This window comes from Chaetura pelagica, unplaced genomic scaffold (assembly GCF_000747805.2).
Source record: "Chaetura pelagica isolate M959 unplaced genomic scaffold, ChaPel_1.0 scaffold129, whole genome shotgun sequence".
NCBI classification, from domain to species: domain Eukaryota; kingdom Metazoa; phylum Chordata; class Aves; order Apodiformes; family Apodidae; genus Chaetura; species Chaetura pelagica.
Genome location: NW_009954536.1, coordinates 366,733 through 383,475, shown reverse-complemented (window position 1 = coordinate 383,475; position 16,743 = coordinate 366,733). Strand labels below are relative to the sequence as shown.

The 16,743-nt window shown below is 40.2% G+C and overlaps 2 protein-coding genes across 2 annotated transcripts in view; one reads left to right on the top strand and one right to left on the bottom strand.

The window, feature by feature from the left end:
* The window catches only part of FRMD7 (FERM domain containing 7), a 12,658-nt gene extending 12,200 nt beyond the window's left edge, over positions 1–458 (top strand). Inside the window, exon 12 of the mRNA XM_010004765.1 lies at positions 20–458. Within this exon, the coding sequence (XP_010003067.1) occupies positions 20–458 (439 nt within the window). The remainder of the gene's footprint in view (positions 1–19) is intronic.
* A 4,270-nt stretch (positions 459–4,728) lies between these two features.
* The window catches only part of STK26 (serine/threonine protein kinase 26), a 14,938-nt gene continuing 2,923 nt past the window's right edge, over positions 4,729–16,743 (bottom strand). The window contains exons 2-10 of the mRNA XM_010004760.1: positions 12,986–13,042; positions 11,230–11,338; positions 10,981–11,138; positions 9,682–9,867; positions 8,910–9,058; positions 8,155–8,248; positions 7,633–7,695; positions 7,405–7,541; positions 4,729–6,501 (exon numbers count right to left, since the gene is read on the bottom strand). Of these exons, the coding sequence (XP_010003062.1) occupies positions 6,477–6,501; positions 7,405–7,541; positions 7,633–7,695; positions 8,155–8,248; positions 8,910–9,058; positions 9,682–9,867; positions 10,981–11,138; positions 11,230–11,338; positions 12,986–13,021 (957 nt within the window). The 5' untranslated portion in view covers positions 13,022–13,042 and the 3' untranslated portion in view covers positions 4,729–6,476. The remainder of the gene's footprint in view (positions 6,502–7,404; positions 7,542–7,632; positions 7,696–8,154; positions 8,249–8,909; positions 9,059–9,681; positions 9,868–10,980; positions 11,139–11,229; positions 11,339–12,985; positions 13,043–16,743) is intronic.

Below are 16,743 nucleotides of genomic sequence, written 5' to 3'. Positions count from 1 at the left end.
GGGCTGCAAAACCCCCCAGCCGGAGCCCGAGTGGGACTTGGATGGGGGAGCTGCCTGGCGAGGGCACGGGCCTGGCCCTGGCAGGGCAGCGCAGGGCTCTGCCTTGCTCCTTGGGGCACAGCCTGCAGGAGCAGCCTCCCAAGCGCTCCTGGAGCCAGTCGGACATGAAAGCCATTCGCTTCCCCTTCGGCTCCGAGTTCCGGCCGCTGGGCCCGTGCCCGGCGCTCAGCAGCAGGAGGGCAGGGGGCTTCTGGCACGTGTCGCGGCGACCGGCCGAGCGCTACGTGGGCAGCAGCACCGAGTCCAGCGACTCGGACTCCGACCTCCTGGCAGCCGAGTACTGCTCCCTGCACGGGCGGGCACTGCGGGCCCGGCTGCGCCTCTCCTCCGGCAGCCTCCAGCTGGACGAAGAGGATGAGGAGAGGACTTCCCACGGGGACGCCAGGTACTTCACCTAGGTGTCCGACGCCGGCTGGAGGGAGCAGAGGTGGCTGCCACAGACTGGGGCTGCAGAGGGCTGGGGACTGCTTGTGGGTCTTTGGTGGGCTTGTGTGGTTTCCGTGCTGTTAGCTCTAGAGGATGTGCTGATGGGCAGCAGGGCAGTGTTCAGAAGGACCCATCCCCTGGCACCGTGCTTGGAAGCTGGCACATCTCTGCCACTTACACATGGAGGTTCTGTTCCAGCCAGAGGGGCCTGGGCTTTCCTGAAGTCTGGCCATGCTTGGCACTCAGCTGCTGAAGTCTTACCATGGTAGGGAGAAAAAAAGAAAGAAAAAAACCCCAACAAAACCCAAACAAAAAAACATATCTGCTTTTTCACAACTGCAGAGAAGCACAGTGGTAGGAAAAGCGTTTGAGGCCCATTTGGAGAGGAGCAGGATGGCAGGGGAGGCTGCTCCGGGAGCTGTAGCCTCCATGGACAGGGCTAATGCTTCAGCACAGAGCCCATCTCCTTCATCCTGCCTCTCCAATGTTGTAGGGAGCACCTTGCCCTTCAGGACAAGGCTGCATGTGTAGGGTAGTTCATGTGATGCTTGGAGCCACGGAAGAAGCAAACTGCTCTGTCTTCTCTGTGGCCAGTTTAGAGCATTGTCTTTCCCCAAGGAACACGCCAGTGTGGTGCTTGTAAACATCCCCCAGTGAGAACTGGGAAGTGGACAAGGGTCATAGGCTGGACTTGATGAGCTCAGAGGGCTTTTCCAGCCTCCATAATTCTGTGATTCTGGGAATGATCCTGTTTAAGAGCTTTTCTTAGGCCCATCAGCTGTTATTTTCAGGCAGATGCTCCATAGCCCCAGCATCTCAGTGCCCTGCTGAGATCTGGGGGAGTGAGGCATGTAAGGGGGGGGGCGTTGATCCTCTGAAACAGGCCCAGTCAAGCAGCAGGGGTTAGAAAAAGATCTCAGAAAGGGTTAGGAAAGAAACAGGCAGCTGTGATCACAGTGGCATTAAGGAGGTGTTTTAAGAACAACCCTAGAAGACCCTGTAGGATGTGACTGTAAGGAGAGGGAGGGACAGCCCAGTAAATCCAGTTAGGAAACCACTGTGACCAGCCAGAATGGGCAAAGGCAGAAAACAGGTTTAAATGTAAAAAGAACTGGGCTTTATGGGCCCTGGTCACTGTGCGTGACCTGTGGTTTAGTAGCTGGACAATAAAAATCAGTTGTTCACACCTGAGTTTTGGTGTCTTCCTTCTGCCAAGTCTACATCCCAGCCCAGCAGGGACCTCTGCCCACCTCCCTCTGTGCCTCCCAGCTCCCATGTTGCTCCATGGAACAGCCAGGCTGGTTTCCCTCTTCAGCAGCAGCTTCCTGCCTCTCTCTGTGCCTTCACTGTCTCAGTGGCTGCAGAGGCTTGGTGAGAACCCTGAAAACACCCACATTCTTGGCTGTTTGCCCAAAGAAATGCATTAAATCAACAAGAGAGCACAGTGTAAGGTTTGCTTTTGTTCCTGGTTATCCTGTGATGAAGAAGCTGGGAACTACAGAGACCCCACATGCTGCTTTGGCACAGGTTTTATTAAAAAAAAAAAAAAAGGGATAAACTTTCTGGTTTGAGAGTTGTTTCTCTGGTTAGAGAGTTTGTTTCTTCCCTTTCCCAAAGCCCTGCACCTTGGAAAGAGCAAGAACCAGGACTCAATACAGCACTTGACAAACTATATGCAGGATTTGGCAGAGGGGAAAAGAAGCAGCAGTGTTTCAAATAGAGCCAGTAGATACAACCATCAGAGAATGTCCCTTAAAGGGGTCTCTTAAGCACAAAGGCCAAAGTACAATTGCTGTTACCTCCTGACAGCATGTGGAGATACCAATAAAAGCTGGCCCAGGTCAGCTGTACCTTGGGGACATCCCAGAAACAGTCCCACCAAGAGGGATCAACATACAGTCACACTGCCCCAGTCTCCAGGAGCTGCCAGCTCTGGCATTCAGGACTATGCTGGAAAAACAGCATCGAGGGAAAAACCAGGACTTGGGAACTATTTTTGGATTTTTTTCCATTGACTAGAGAGCACTGGGGGACAGTGTGTGCACTGTGCCTCAACACATCCTACATGATGGTCAGCAAGAGCAGAGGAACAAAGCAACTCATGAGTGACAGAAATTAACATATTCAAGCTAAATTAATTGTATAAACTAGTTTTCTTGGGACTAAAATAAAGCAACAATCTCAGTAAACAATGGCTCACATGTCAAGGAACAATTGAAATAACCCTTGAATAATTAAGTCCTTCCCCACAGCCCCTGCTCAGCCCTGTTCACCCAAAAGAGGTTAAGAACATCTATTCCCACGTCTCACTGGGGAAGAAAATGAGGCTGGAGAGAAGACATGGAATGATTTATTCTGCTGCTGCTGAAAGACAAGACAACAACAGTACCTGGAACATGTTAATGGCCCTTACACCAGAACTATGAAAAGGCAGAGGAGGCAAAGCAACATTAGTGTCAAAACATAAAGCTACTGGACTGCAATAACTGGGGTTCATATGAGACTTAGATGAAACTAATCTTGAAATTCAGCTGCAGAACGTTTGACAAGTTTTGAGGCAGAGGTGTGGGTGTTAGGATAGAAGCAAAATGGACACAGTATAAAGAACTGCAGTTGGAGAAGCACTAAGACAGGGACCAGTGCATTTACCTCATCTCTGCACCAAGTGTTACTTCCTTTATTGGAAAAATGTGAAATGAGGTGAGCCAACATAATTCCACTGAAACTCTGCAAAGAAGGAAAATAATTTTATTCCAGTGTTAAGTCATAAAACAGTGTGATAGAAGTCAGGCCTTCAACAATTGTTAAACTTTGTGCAAACACAAGAAGCAGCTCCACACTTTCCTGTTCAGCTACAGCCATTCCAAGGAATGCAGTGACAGGTGTCTAGGTGTCTTATTGAACAGAAGCCTTCTAGAGGAGTCAGACACCAAGGATTTAAGAATGGTTACACTGATAAAGGACTCATTTACCCAAGAACAAACAAATTTCTCTGAGATTCAGACTACTTTGGTAAGACTAGTTCAGTATCAATTCTTCTCAAGCTACAGTGGGAAGCCCAGTGACCTAAAGAAGCAAGAACCTGGTTTCTGCATGAATATTTTGATTTATCTTTCCATTAGCTATCTGCCAGCAACAGAATACTGCTGCTTGAGTTACAGACTTCATCAATAACTAACACCTGGTGGGGAAAAAGACAACTGTTCTCTGGAAAGCAGTAACACAGACATCCATTCTTTAGTGTTATTGTAGTCTGACAATGCACAGAGGCTTTAGGTGCAGAAATGCCATCCACAGTAGAATAAAACCAAGTAGAATGGACTTGCAGAGAACAAGGCTGGTTTATACACACGTGGATGAGTTTTTGCCCACACTGTCCTATGAGGTAGGTATACATCCCACCCATTTCACAGGAAAAGAGGAGGCAATTTGTTAGTCATATCACAGACAGGCTCCAATATCCCCCTGAGGCCACTAACCCTGTCTACCCAGAATGGTTTAGAGTTGCATGAAGACCCTGCAGCAGCAGGGAAGAGCCACCAGTTACTGAACTTGGGAGGAATTCCCATCACCAATCCCCTCAGCCTCCCACATGAAAAGAACACCTTACAGGAAGTGACACGGTTCTAATTCTAAGAAATCTGTATGGAATGCAGGAGACCTCTTTCAAATGAGATATGGGCTGAGCCTGCTGAAATTAGCTGAGGTAACTGTGGCTCAGGCCTGTTGGTGCCTTCCCTCCACAGCAAGGTTCCCTCTGTCATGGTGTCACCAGCCGTTCATCCGAGCACACAGATCCTGAAGGCTCCACTTGAGGAATCAAACTGAACCCCGGGGCTTCTCCATCTGCCCTCAGCATTCCCTGTGCTGCAGCAGCTGGTAGATGCCCTCCCAACAGGAACAGGGTGGGGGGGCCCCAAACCTTTCCAAAGCAACCACACAACTCTCTGCACAGAGCACCTTTCCTGACCCAGAACACAGGTTTCCAAAAGGTAGATCCACACCTCTGCACACCTACTGAACTCCAGAATAAAATGCACAACAGAAGAAGCTCATGAAAGTTTACAGAACTTAAATATTTATTTTTAAACCATTTAAAACCCCCCAAAACATTGAAATAAGCTTCATCTATAAACAGATTTACAATACTAACAACTACAGAAGCTAGAGGAGCACTACAATTTGTTTCTGTGATGCAGTTATTTTGTAAAGCTTCAGATCAACTGTATTTACAACTTTTGCTGCTTTTACATTTATAAAAATATTTATTTAATCCATAACATTATTGTTTTCAAAAACTATTTCCAGACTTTTTTTCTCAGATATAAATTCTAATCGAATTTCAGTTATATAGCAGATGAAAGTTTTAAACAGAAACATTTCTTTAAAATTAAAACAAGGAGTTAAAAGTAATTTTTTTTTTTTTTTACAGTGTAGGCACCATTGAAAATAATTGTCCTTGGCATATCTAACCACCATCTCTCACAAGTGTCCTTTATATAAAAATGATGTAATGGCAACATTTTGACTAAAAATGCAGTATTTATTTGCACACCATTACTTTTTTCCATATTTGGCAGATATATTTCAGATTCTTTAAAATGACTTTTGTGCAAAAACAAAATGTGCAGGTCTGAACCATAAAATAAACACACCCAGCCTTTATAAAAAATAAATTTACACCAACAGTTCCACAGCTAAGTATTGAAAAACAATCCCAGTTCAAAACTTCAGCATAATATACATACTGGGTTGAAAAAGGGAAAAAAAAAAAACCCAACCAGAAGAAAAGACATTACCCATCTAGCAGTACCATAAATATATAACTGAAAGCAACTTTATAGTCTTACCTATTTTTTATGAAAAAAGAGAAAAAAAATCACTCAGTACTGCACAGTACTACCTCTTTGTGAAAGAATATCTATAACTCAGTTATTTGCATATTAACTGGTAAATACATATTTAAAATACACTTTCAGAAAATTATAAACAAATTAGGTTGAAGTACTGTATTGAAGGTATTTCAGAACAACAAAAAGATGTGTATAAATATCTTACAGGAGAAACAACACCACCACACAGAATGCTGGTGTTACACTTATACCTGCTTGTGAGGTATGTTTCACGTGACGCTCGGCTTCTCTGGCTCCCTTCCACCCAGGCATGTTATACTCAGAGGAAAAAAAACACATTAAATTAAGTTAAACTGGACTTCAGGTTTTGTCCATTATTGCCAAAAGCCCCACCCCCTCAACTGTATTGCTTTAAATTTTCCTACCATGATGATGTAAGATTGAATGACTACTTTGAAACCTGTTCTAAAAGGTAACACATACACTGTACATCAGGATATCCCTGTTGTTGCTACATATCACCTGCAAAACTATTGACATATTGCTCTCAAATGTATTTAATCATAGAGCTGCCTAAAAATACTGTACCAATTTAGAATGATAATAAGATACTGTTGCAGGTCTGGTGTCCAGAGCACAATAACTAAATGCTGGTTGAAGCAGGTGCTACAGCAATACCCTTGCCACTACATTACATGTTTTGAATAGGCCTGTGAAAAAGCTATTTTCTCTGAAGCTTGTTAGTGAGTTACAAAAGTTTTAACTCATGAATACAAAAGGCCTGTACATCCCCATGTACAGGAACAAAACAGCATCAAAACATACTTGCACTTTCTATGAACTAAAGTAATGGTTATTTTCTAAAAGCAAAACTGCACCTCAACATTTATCAGATTAAACAGGTGAAACTACAATATTAAAAGTTGTTCTTTACAAAATGATTTCCTGAAAATATAAAACCATGTGCACTGCCACAAAATAGTTGAGTAGGTTCTTCCAAATCCTCAATCACCATCAATATGTTGCAAAGATCCAAAAGGCACAAGGAGCTCATGAGCTAAGCACTGCCAAGCTTGAAGTAGTTTTGGTGGGTTTCACTGGGTCCATACGAAACAGCAGTCAATTATGTGAAGTTTCTTAGGATGAGTCATTAACAGAGAATCTGGAGATAAAAATGCAAGTAAGAATTTTTTAGTTATGTTGATTCAGCTTGGCAAACAGTACATAACTATTTTTGCATCACTGAACTCACACATGCCTTCGTTTCAACAGTTCATAAGAAAAAAAAAACAGAAGTGACATTCTCAAGAAGACACTCCCCAAAAAGATAAGCTAAGGATTCCCCTGCTCCATGACTCCCTATAAATATGCCTATGACAAAATGACAAGCTAAATTAAAGGAAGGTGTAACAACTACAGTAAAACTGCAGGACTAGAAGACTAAACAGATGACAGGCTGAGAGAGTTGGGGCTGTTCAGCCTGGAGAAGAGAAGGCTCTGGGGAGACCTTAGAGCACCTTCCAGTGCCTGAAGGGCTACAGGAAAGCTGGGGAGGGGCTCTTCACCAGAGAGAGCAGTGACAGGACAAGGGGAAATGGTTTTAAACTGAAAGAGTTGGACATCAGGAAAAAATTCTTCACCATGAGGGTAGGAAGGCACAGGAACATGTTGCCCAGGGAGGCTGTTGATGCCCCCTCCCTGGAGGTGTTCAAGGTCAGGTTGGATGAGGCTTGTGCAGCCTGGTCTGGTGGGAGGTGTCCCTGCTCATAGCAGGGAGGTTGGGACCTGATGATCTTTAAGGTCACTTCCAACCTTACCCATTCTATGATTCTATACAGTTAGTTATTATTAGTTTAAGTCTGAAACAGAAGTGTTACTACATAAAATCACCAAGGCTAAACTTTTAAAGCACTGTCACTTATCATTAAGCTACTGAAATTTACCCAACATAAGAAGTTCAGGGTAAGATAACCTTTCTGTGCATAGCTACTTAAATTTTTCTTTAAAAACAAACCTTTTTTTTTTTTCCCCAAGGTATAAAAAAAATAATAAATCCTTAACTTACTTCTGAAATTTCTCCATAAGTTTCTTCACCATCTTATCTGTGATCCCTGGACACGTTGCTTCTGCCATATTGATGCTTTTCTCAAGTTCCTCAATTGCTTTCTTTCTGCTGGCATTATTTGTGTCCTGCTGCTTGAGCTGAGTGGCAAACCAAAACAGAAAAACCTTATAAAACTTATCAGGCACTTGGGTAACACATTCCAACAAGTTTATTTAAGTCAAGACTTACCTCAGCAAACACAGGGGTGATTATCATAGTTAAGCAACTCAGGGTTTTAACAAGATCCTGATCCTAGAAGTTGATAAATAAGGATAAATGACATATACACTGCATTTAGCACAGCATGTGTGATTTTCAAAGTTCAGTTAAATTCAACAAAGCTCTTGAGATATATTACAAAGCAATGAAGGCACAGTACATCAACAAACATTACGTGGTGTATAAACAGATGCTTGATGACACATCTGAAACAACATCACACATCATCAGAAAAATTGTTTAGTTTTTCCTCTCTAGTAAGTCTTTAAATTCCCACCTCTACAGACAGACACCGATCTACTGGCACGCAGTGTCTTTTGCATTTAAGACTGACCTGGGCATAGGAAACACCACTAATGATCATCACCTCTTTAACTACAAAGAGAGCCAGTTCTTAGGAAAAGAGAATAATGACTAAGTTTTAGCACTATCTTCTTCAAGTCGGCTTCAAAAGCAGCCCTCAGAAAGCAGAACTCTTCAGACTCTACATACCGTCCCGTTCTGCAGCTTCTTTGCATCTGGCTTCTTCCGAACCGTGGTGAAGCTCCACTCAGGATGAGAGTTATTCTCCTTGTTGCTGGACTCCCTGCAAACAGTAACACCAAGTACATAACACTAGCCACAACATAATGCTAAGCAAGCAGGGGTAACCCCAATACATAATAAATCTATGTGGATTAGTTCTGTATTCCTTAAGAGGAAAAAATGTGTCTTGAAACATTAACTGAACTTTTAAAAGAAAACTTCAGAGGCTGAATAAACTGAAATACTATCAAAGCAAACAGAAGACATTATTTACCCATAAAGTCTACCTTCTCCCATGGCAGCCCATTAAACCAGTTATCTGATATCCAGAGATGCAAGAGACTTACAGACTGTATGCTGTTCCACAAGCACTGTGCAAACTTCTTCGTACACCTCAACCTTGCTCTGCGATATTGCTAACTGTGATTCATTGTTTTTGGTATAACCACTAGCCCTAGACTAGAAAATGCACAGCACTTCAACAGAACTGAAACTGAGTTCAGAGAGAGAAAGTTTATAGAGATAATGAGAGCATGGCTTGACTTAGACATTAAGTCTTTAGGTTCATACAAGGGGTTTTCTTGAGAGACACCAACAAAAAATATAAGGAACAAAGACAGACAGAAAAGGAGTTAATTACACAAACTGCAACAAACATAAAAGTAACATAAAAAAGTAACATTAAAAAAGACCAAAAGAGATTAAACTGAAAATAAACTTACGAATCTGAACCATCGGAATCACTTTCATCACTACTATGTCCCTCTGCTTTCCACCTCTTAAACCTATCAATCAGTTCTGTCAGATACGAAGTCTTCTTGGCATTTTTCATAATGAACTTGTGCTTCAGCAGTTCTTTTGCAGTAGGGCGCTGTAAGAAACACTTCCATATTTAATGTTATGCCAACATCTCATTATTTTAAATGCTAATAGGGGAGGTTTAGTAAGACAACTGATTTCTGGAGTTAACTCATATACTATCAGGAAATTAGTGAAACAGGAAGTCAAGAAAAGCCAGTAATCCTCATTTACAAGCACTCTAAAAATATGACCAAGTTGCACACAGACTATACTGCTTATCCTTCTATGCTAGAAGGTACACACCCAGGAAAATGACTAATCAAAATCCTCCAATGCAACATTTCCTTGTAAGCAGAATTCAGAGAGACAGCAAAAGTTCTTCTGTAGAAAAAGGTTTAAGTTCCCTCCTCTGTTAAAGCTTCTCTTCTGACATTTGCCTCAGGTTTGAGCGCATTTTAGGAAGCTGCCTCTGTCACCATTATTTATCTCAGCATTCCCCCTCCCCCTTTCAGTATTTTAAACAAGAGACCAGGATGGAGACAAAGCTATTAAAAACCAGCACGACTACTTACAGTGGAAAATAGATTCTCTAAAATTATTACAATCAATTACAATGCATGACAGCAAAGTGCTTTGCAAGCATGAGAGTAAAAAACAAAACATCTGTACACACAAACACACGTATCTACTCACAAATGTTGGGTCCTTATTCAGACATGCATCAATGAATTCTTTAAAAGGTTTACTGAATTCTCCTAATAAAGTTGGAGGATTGTTTTTTGGAATGAGGAAGAGAACTCTCATCGGATGCATGTCAGAGTTGGGAGGCTCCCCTTTGGCTAGTTCAATAGCAGTGATCCCCAGAGACCAGATGTCAGCCTGAGAAAGGGAAGAGGTACTTTTAGTACAAAATTAATCACTATTAAATCATGACCAAGTATTTAATAACTGAAATCTTCACATATACTACGTCTATGTAATAAAATTAAATTTTGGTCTAAGCAGATATTGCACAAAGATTTATTTCTAATACTTGAAGGGTTGTAATTTTTTTTACTTGTGATTTTTAAAGACCTGGCTAACTTAACCAGTCTTTAGTAACTTTGACACCTACATCATATCACTTTTGTTGCACACTTTGTCACTGCTGTGACATTGACAGCAAGTTAAAATGTGCACCTAAACACATGCTTTTGGTAAAAAGCTTCAGAAATTATCTTCCTTTGATTTTTTTTCTATATAATGAACTACAAACTGCCACAAATTCCCTGTCTAATTCAGTATTTGTTTAGACAGCAAAACTGCTGCATGCTGATATTTTTTTGTCTCATCACCTTCACAATGAAGAATTTCCTCCTAATGTCTAACCTACCCCTTGTCCTCAAGGGGTTAATATGGGCTTTTCTACTGCTCGTTTACACTGGGAAACTCTCCTTTCCAATCAGTCATCCATCAGCAGCTCCCATGAAAAAGCAATGTACAAGGTACCATAATGCAACCACAGCTACATATCTGTGGGTAAAGATAAGTTTTTCCTTCTCAAGATCAGTCACCTGTGCTAAAATCTTCAGCATTAAACAGGTCCTCAGAAAGACCATTAAAGGAATTATACCCCAGGCTGTTTATAAAAATCTGAGAATAGAGTAAAATTTCAACCATCATCTTGGCTTGAAATAAGCTGGTAAATTCTGGTGGCATTCTAACTTGTGAGAGCTTTGTTACTGTTTGAAGTAAATACGAAACATTTAACTGAAATGACAAAACCAACCAACCATCCAGGGAGTTTCTCTTATCTTAACATGAAAGCATCAATGTACTTAGTGAGTTTACATGGGTCTTGCATGTGAGCAGAGTGACATGCAAACACTTCTACTGAAACCCTGTCATTTGAAATCTATTCTTTTTCTCCATACCGATAGAGCTGAACACACATAAACCAAAGTCATTCCTGTTGGATTTGAAGATCCAAAGAAAAAGTATTCTCACACTTACTTTTGAATCATATGCTGACTGCTGAATAACTTCAGGGGCCATCCAAAATGGAGTTCCAACAAAGGTATTCCTCTTGATTTGTGTGTCTGTCAGCTGCCCAGCAACTCCAAAATCAGCAAGTTTAACATCACCTTGTTCTGATAACAACACATTGGCAGCTGCCAAGGGGAAGGAACAGAATATCTAAATTAGGTTACTGTTCTTCTGATTTTAAAATCTCTAAAAGGTAACATTTAAAATATTATGCACCTTTTATATCCCTGTGAATTTTCTTCTCTGAGTGTAGGTAGTCAAGACCTTTCAAGATTTCCTTCAGCATGGTAGCAATCTGGAACTCATCAAATGGGCCAGCACGCAGCTATACAGAAAAGACACATTAAAAGAAGGTTAGTTTTGTATCTCATATTTGCCTCCTTATTGATTTAATTAAATCTTAAGCTTGAAATATTTTTAAAGAACAAACAGAATAAAATATTCCATTCAGTATGCCAACATTCTGTCAAAAAGAGGTGCCATTGGAATGATCACCTTCACATCTCTACTGGTAATAAATTGAAAATGCTGTTACTTTTCTAACATACACAGTGTGTATGTTCTAACATACACTCGCCCCAGCTTGTAATGCACATGAGAAGCTAGAACTAACTTTCCACAAAGTCATAGTTTCCTAGTAGACAGCAAACTGAATCATGCATTTTAGATTAGGCAAATTAAGAAACTCCGTTTATTCCAAAATAACTTTGTTTACTGACTTGATATCTTTTCTAGTTTAATTATTTTTTTCTTCTTCTTCTTCCAGCATATTTTATTCCATGCTTGCATTTGCATCAAGAACATAACATGCTAAAGTTGCTATCATGGAATAAATGTAAACTGTGCACACTAGAAAGCTATGTAAATAAAACAGAGGCAATTAAGGTGGGTGATTCTGCTCTAAAAAGAAAAACAACACAACAACACTGAAACAGAGAACATCCTGAGGTTATGACATGGCAAAGTGAGGCAAAACTTAACACTTTTATTCTTCTAAAGGGTCAGTGGTTTCAGCTGTCACTACTAAGAGTTGTCTCGTTATTTCTGACACTCCACAGAAGACTATCAGTTACTCCTAAGTGTTAAAAGTATCTCACAGCCCCTTTCTCAAAAAGATTAAGTTCCAGAGCTGCAAACTACTACACACTACACATAATTACTATGCTTTTGCATTCCTGTAGCTGAGTTGATGTGATGTAATTTCATTAAGAAGTTTAAATAGATTTGTGAAGTTAAGCACCTACTTCAGCCCTTGCAGACAGGACCACAGGTAGCAAATACCACTCCGTAGTAGTGAAGATGCAATATTCTTTGTTCAGAATCACACAAACACTGGGTTATCTTACAGGAAAGGGTGGGTCACTAAGCTGTAGAGCTGAGGCAGAGCTGTACTTTATGGGGAAACCACATCCACATGCAGAGGACTGTGCTCTTCAGTGTCTCAGCTACATCCTTCATGAATACTACACCATCTTTTAAGTAAAAAACCTCCATGCTTAACTGAAAATACCCAAAATTGGAAAACCAAACACCTTTTAACTTGTTAAAATTAACTGTACTCTGTGGGGCACACACTTCATTCATTCCTGAGATCTGGTCTCAAAGGAACCATTTTTTAATTCAACTGTAATGGATCTTCTACTGGAAGGAGGGGGCAGGGGATGGACAGATGACTCAAAACCCAAAACCCCAACACACATTAAAGAACAGTACTTCTCAAGCTAAAAAAACCCTGCCTTACATTTGACTGAGAAAAAATGGATGCCTCCTAATGCTTGAACACAAACAACAAAAATGAAAAAAATCAACATCAACTCAACATAACAGAACTACCCTTCAAATTCACACAATTTGGAGCAGCAGTGATACAGCATCACCCATCTCCAGGGACCAGACTTTGAGAGATATGAAAGCACAATGAAATAAGGTTCACTAGTACTTATAATGCAAACAAAAGTAATCATGTACTTACAAGATCTAAAGCTGACCCTCCACCCAAATATTCCATTATTATCCATAGTTTTGTGCCCTGTAAAGGAAGGCAGGAGTTGTTAGAAGCTCACCTCAGGAATTACTTATTTTTTAATTATTACTTTGGTATTGCAGAGTGCACATATTCCTTCACTATAAGCCATGTGAATCTCAACTCCAGTAAGTACGTACATTTCCATGCTTTCTTTGTGAAGATGTCTCTACCAGAATACTAGAACTGACTAATTCTTCTAACACAGTATCTAGATGCTGACTGTACCCCTGGTGTCAACCTGCAAGAGGTAGCTGGTTCATAGAAACGAAACTGAAAATACCTGGTATCAGATCTACAAATCTGGTACCTTCTGCTATTTGCTTGCCTCACATTTCAGAAGAAACCCAAATATTATTCTATGGGAGACTACTCTAAGAAATTCTGTGAATAAAAACATGTATTTAAAATAATAACCAGTTATTAAAAATATTCAACTGATCCAGACCCGGTGAAGTACCTTGCATGCTGTTTAAGTTCCCAGCAAATATTTACCAGTGCTAGTTCCTTAAAAGAGAGCACAAGCTTATGGCAAAAGAACTTTTTTAATCTTCTTGCATTCTTCATTGTATGCTTTCCTACCCTGACTAGTGACAGAAATTTAAAGAAAACTCAACAAGCAAATAAAGGTGCAGTTACTGGAAGCGCCATGTCCAATAACCTTAACAAAGTGTGCTCTATTAGATTCATGCTGAATTTTCAAACCACACCATTTATGAGAGCCTATTCCAATATTATGAGATCAGCAGGGAAGGGCTGGCTAATTTTAGCAGCTTTTATAAAGCCCAACTTTGTCAGCTGAGAAGACCTGCAACGAACTGAAGCTTAACACAAACACTGTGGTTACCAGACATGTTTGGAGGATTTGACTATTGCTTGAAAACAGTATAAGGTAAAAATGAATAAGTACTGTGTTTCTGAAATCATGTCTCAAAGAAAGTGCTACTATCCACTGTAACCAGGGGTGGACATTTTCCAGCCAGGCATGAACAACCTTTTTCCTAGCTATTTTAGGTCAATCAAGTATAAATAGACAATGTAGAACAAACAGATCTTTAGAGTGTCTCAAAGCTTTGCTGCACAAAGTGCTCTACAATTTTAATGGAAGTCTCTGGATGAGTTGTCCATAATCAAATCTGAAATATTGATAATAACATCAGGCTTGCTTTGACTGCAAAAGAAAAGAGCAAGCCCAGGTAACAAGGGCAGATTTTTAAACCCCTCAGCTAGATGGAACAAATAGAGAAAATAATCATGACATCTCAGTCATTATATTGAACACCCATCTCTATGGGATCAGATGGAAAGCACAGCTCAAGCGTTTTATCAAGCTCCACAAACTTGCATAACCAAATCATGTCAGAACTAGGTAATAATACCTTTTATTACTTTATCAGTTCAGGCAAGAAATACACAATACATTTTGACAAGCCATTAGGCTTGTGGAAAACACTTATTTTGGCCACCTACTGCAGCTCACGCTGCTGTGTTGCTGTGCGCTATCACTTTCAGGGGTGCCCTCCACAACTCATGTTTTATTCATCAAGGTGTGACATTAATTGCAATCAAAGTGCAATAGAGGATAAGGAGACAAATTTAGGTCCTGACCTATCACAAATACATACATCTGCAGCATCTACATCAAGATTTTTGTTATTTTGCAGCCGCAAAAGTTCCATTAATACAGCTGCAGGTTTGTATAATTCTATACACATTTGTCAAAGACATGTTATAAAGGTAAAACATTTTACTGTTACACATAAATGTGTTTATGGTGTCCTCTCCGGCACTATAGAAGCTTGTATACCACCTACCAGTACATTTAGAAAACATTCCTCATCTTGCCAGATACCCAGTGCAAATTCAAGGGAAAAAACACTAATACCTGAGCTCTAAGATTAATCTAATGAGAAGCTCCCATCCACAGTCCAAAGTTCCCAAATACAGGTACCCCAAATCACAAAGCTACAGGGTGACTGCACCTTTTTTATGTCACAATATCTGAAAACTGGCATCAGCTTTATCCTAAGAACCTCAAGAAGGCAGACCCTGCTATTCTGTACCAATGATAAGGTTTTTAAGGATTAAAATATCTAATAACAGACAAGTAACACTGTACTGCCAGGCAAAAATATTAAGGGACTGCTCATATTTTTAAAGTGGCATTTACAAGTCAGATGCACAAGCTGTAGCTAATGAGCAGCTAGACTGCAGAATATAAGAGTATCTTAGAGGGCATCAGCTCAGCTGACTAAGTTACTAATTAGTAAGTCAAGTAATTGAAATAAAGACACTCTTCCCTTCCCCCTTCCAGCAGCAGGAGCACGTGGAAGAGCCTGCATGGAGCAGGTAAGCCTCAGGCTCCCCAAGACTGGGCCACTCCATCCCAGGCAGCCACAAGGCTGGCTCTGCACCCTGAAGTGCAAGGGAACTGCAAAGCTGCAAAATACGTAGGACACAGGGTGCAAAACCGAAATCTGTCATCTGAAATGCCTACAATTAGAAAACCCTTACAGTTAACATCTCTTACTTCATGTTTTTGTCATTAACAACTTCTAATTATCAAATATGCTATCTCACCAGAGGAAAAACTGAAACTGACTACAAAATGATGATGAAAACAATCTGCTTCCTCAGAGCTCACTTAAAACTGGTTAAAAAAACAATACTAGGTTGCATCAGATGAAGTTCTGTTACAGATCAGTAGGATGAACTGAGGCACACGTTAAAAACCTGCAACTAACACAGTCCCAGCTGCAGCTTCTTCAAAGTAAAAACTTTTAAATTGTGTAGCATTTAAAGATTTAAACTAAATCTAGATTACTCAACTAAAAAAATATCAATAAAATGTTTAGGCAGTCTTTGCACAGAGGGTTTGCTTTGGTATAGTGAGGAAAATATTAAGTCTCTTTGATTTAAACAGTGTAGAACTCAAAAATCTTTTGAGTGCCATCCCTAGAGCTTTGGAGGAAGCTCCACATGTGACTACTATATTTAAGTGAACTATTTCTATTCCATAAGCATGATCAGAACTGACTCAGCTGTTTTGTTTTCCTGTAAATAAAGATGCAAAAGGAAAAAAGACAACTTGTAAATTTTGAAATACCTCCTACCTTCTCTTCACAGCATGCGTGTGCTCTTTTTAGCCACTACCTTAAAAGGTATATCTAGGAATATTTCCAGTGATCTTTATACGTAAAACTAAATATTCACCAACAAACCAATGGGACTACTTTTAATGTGATCTTTGTACCCCCCAAATCCAAAGAAAACTGTTGTTAAGCTCTATAGCCTAGGACTTTGCCTTGTAAGAATTATCTTTATTTTCAGAATTTAGCCTCATTATTCTTGAGCCTTTGAGTATAAAGTCACAACTATTCTGTAGTACACAGCTAAATTCTTCAGCTGACAGCCATTCTCAGAGTAGCAGCTAATAAAAAGCTAAAAGCTACAGCAATTTAGTTAAAAAAGCAGACAGATATACCTTTCAAAATACTTGTTACTACTAATACAAAAAGGCAGCACAGGAGTTTCTTTGCGTGTTTAACAAAGCTAATATACTCTCTCCCCTGAGGAATCTCAAGCTGAAAGATCTATTGTTTAGTAACCAAGGGTAAATCCAGCATAAGAAAAATATGGAGCAAATATACTACTTAAACAGTCATCTTATTTATTTTTTAATTATAGAACTAAAAGGAATCATTTAT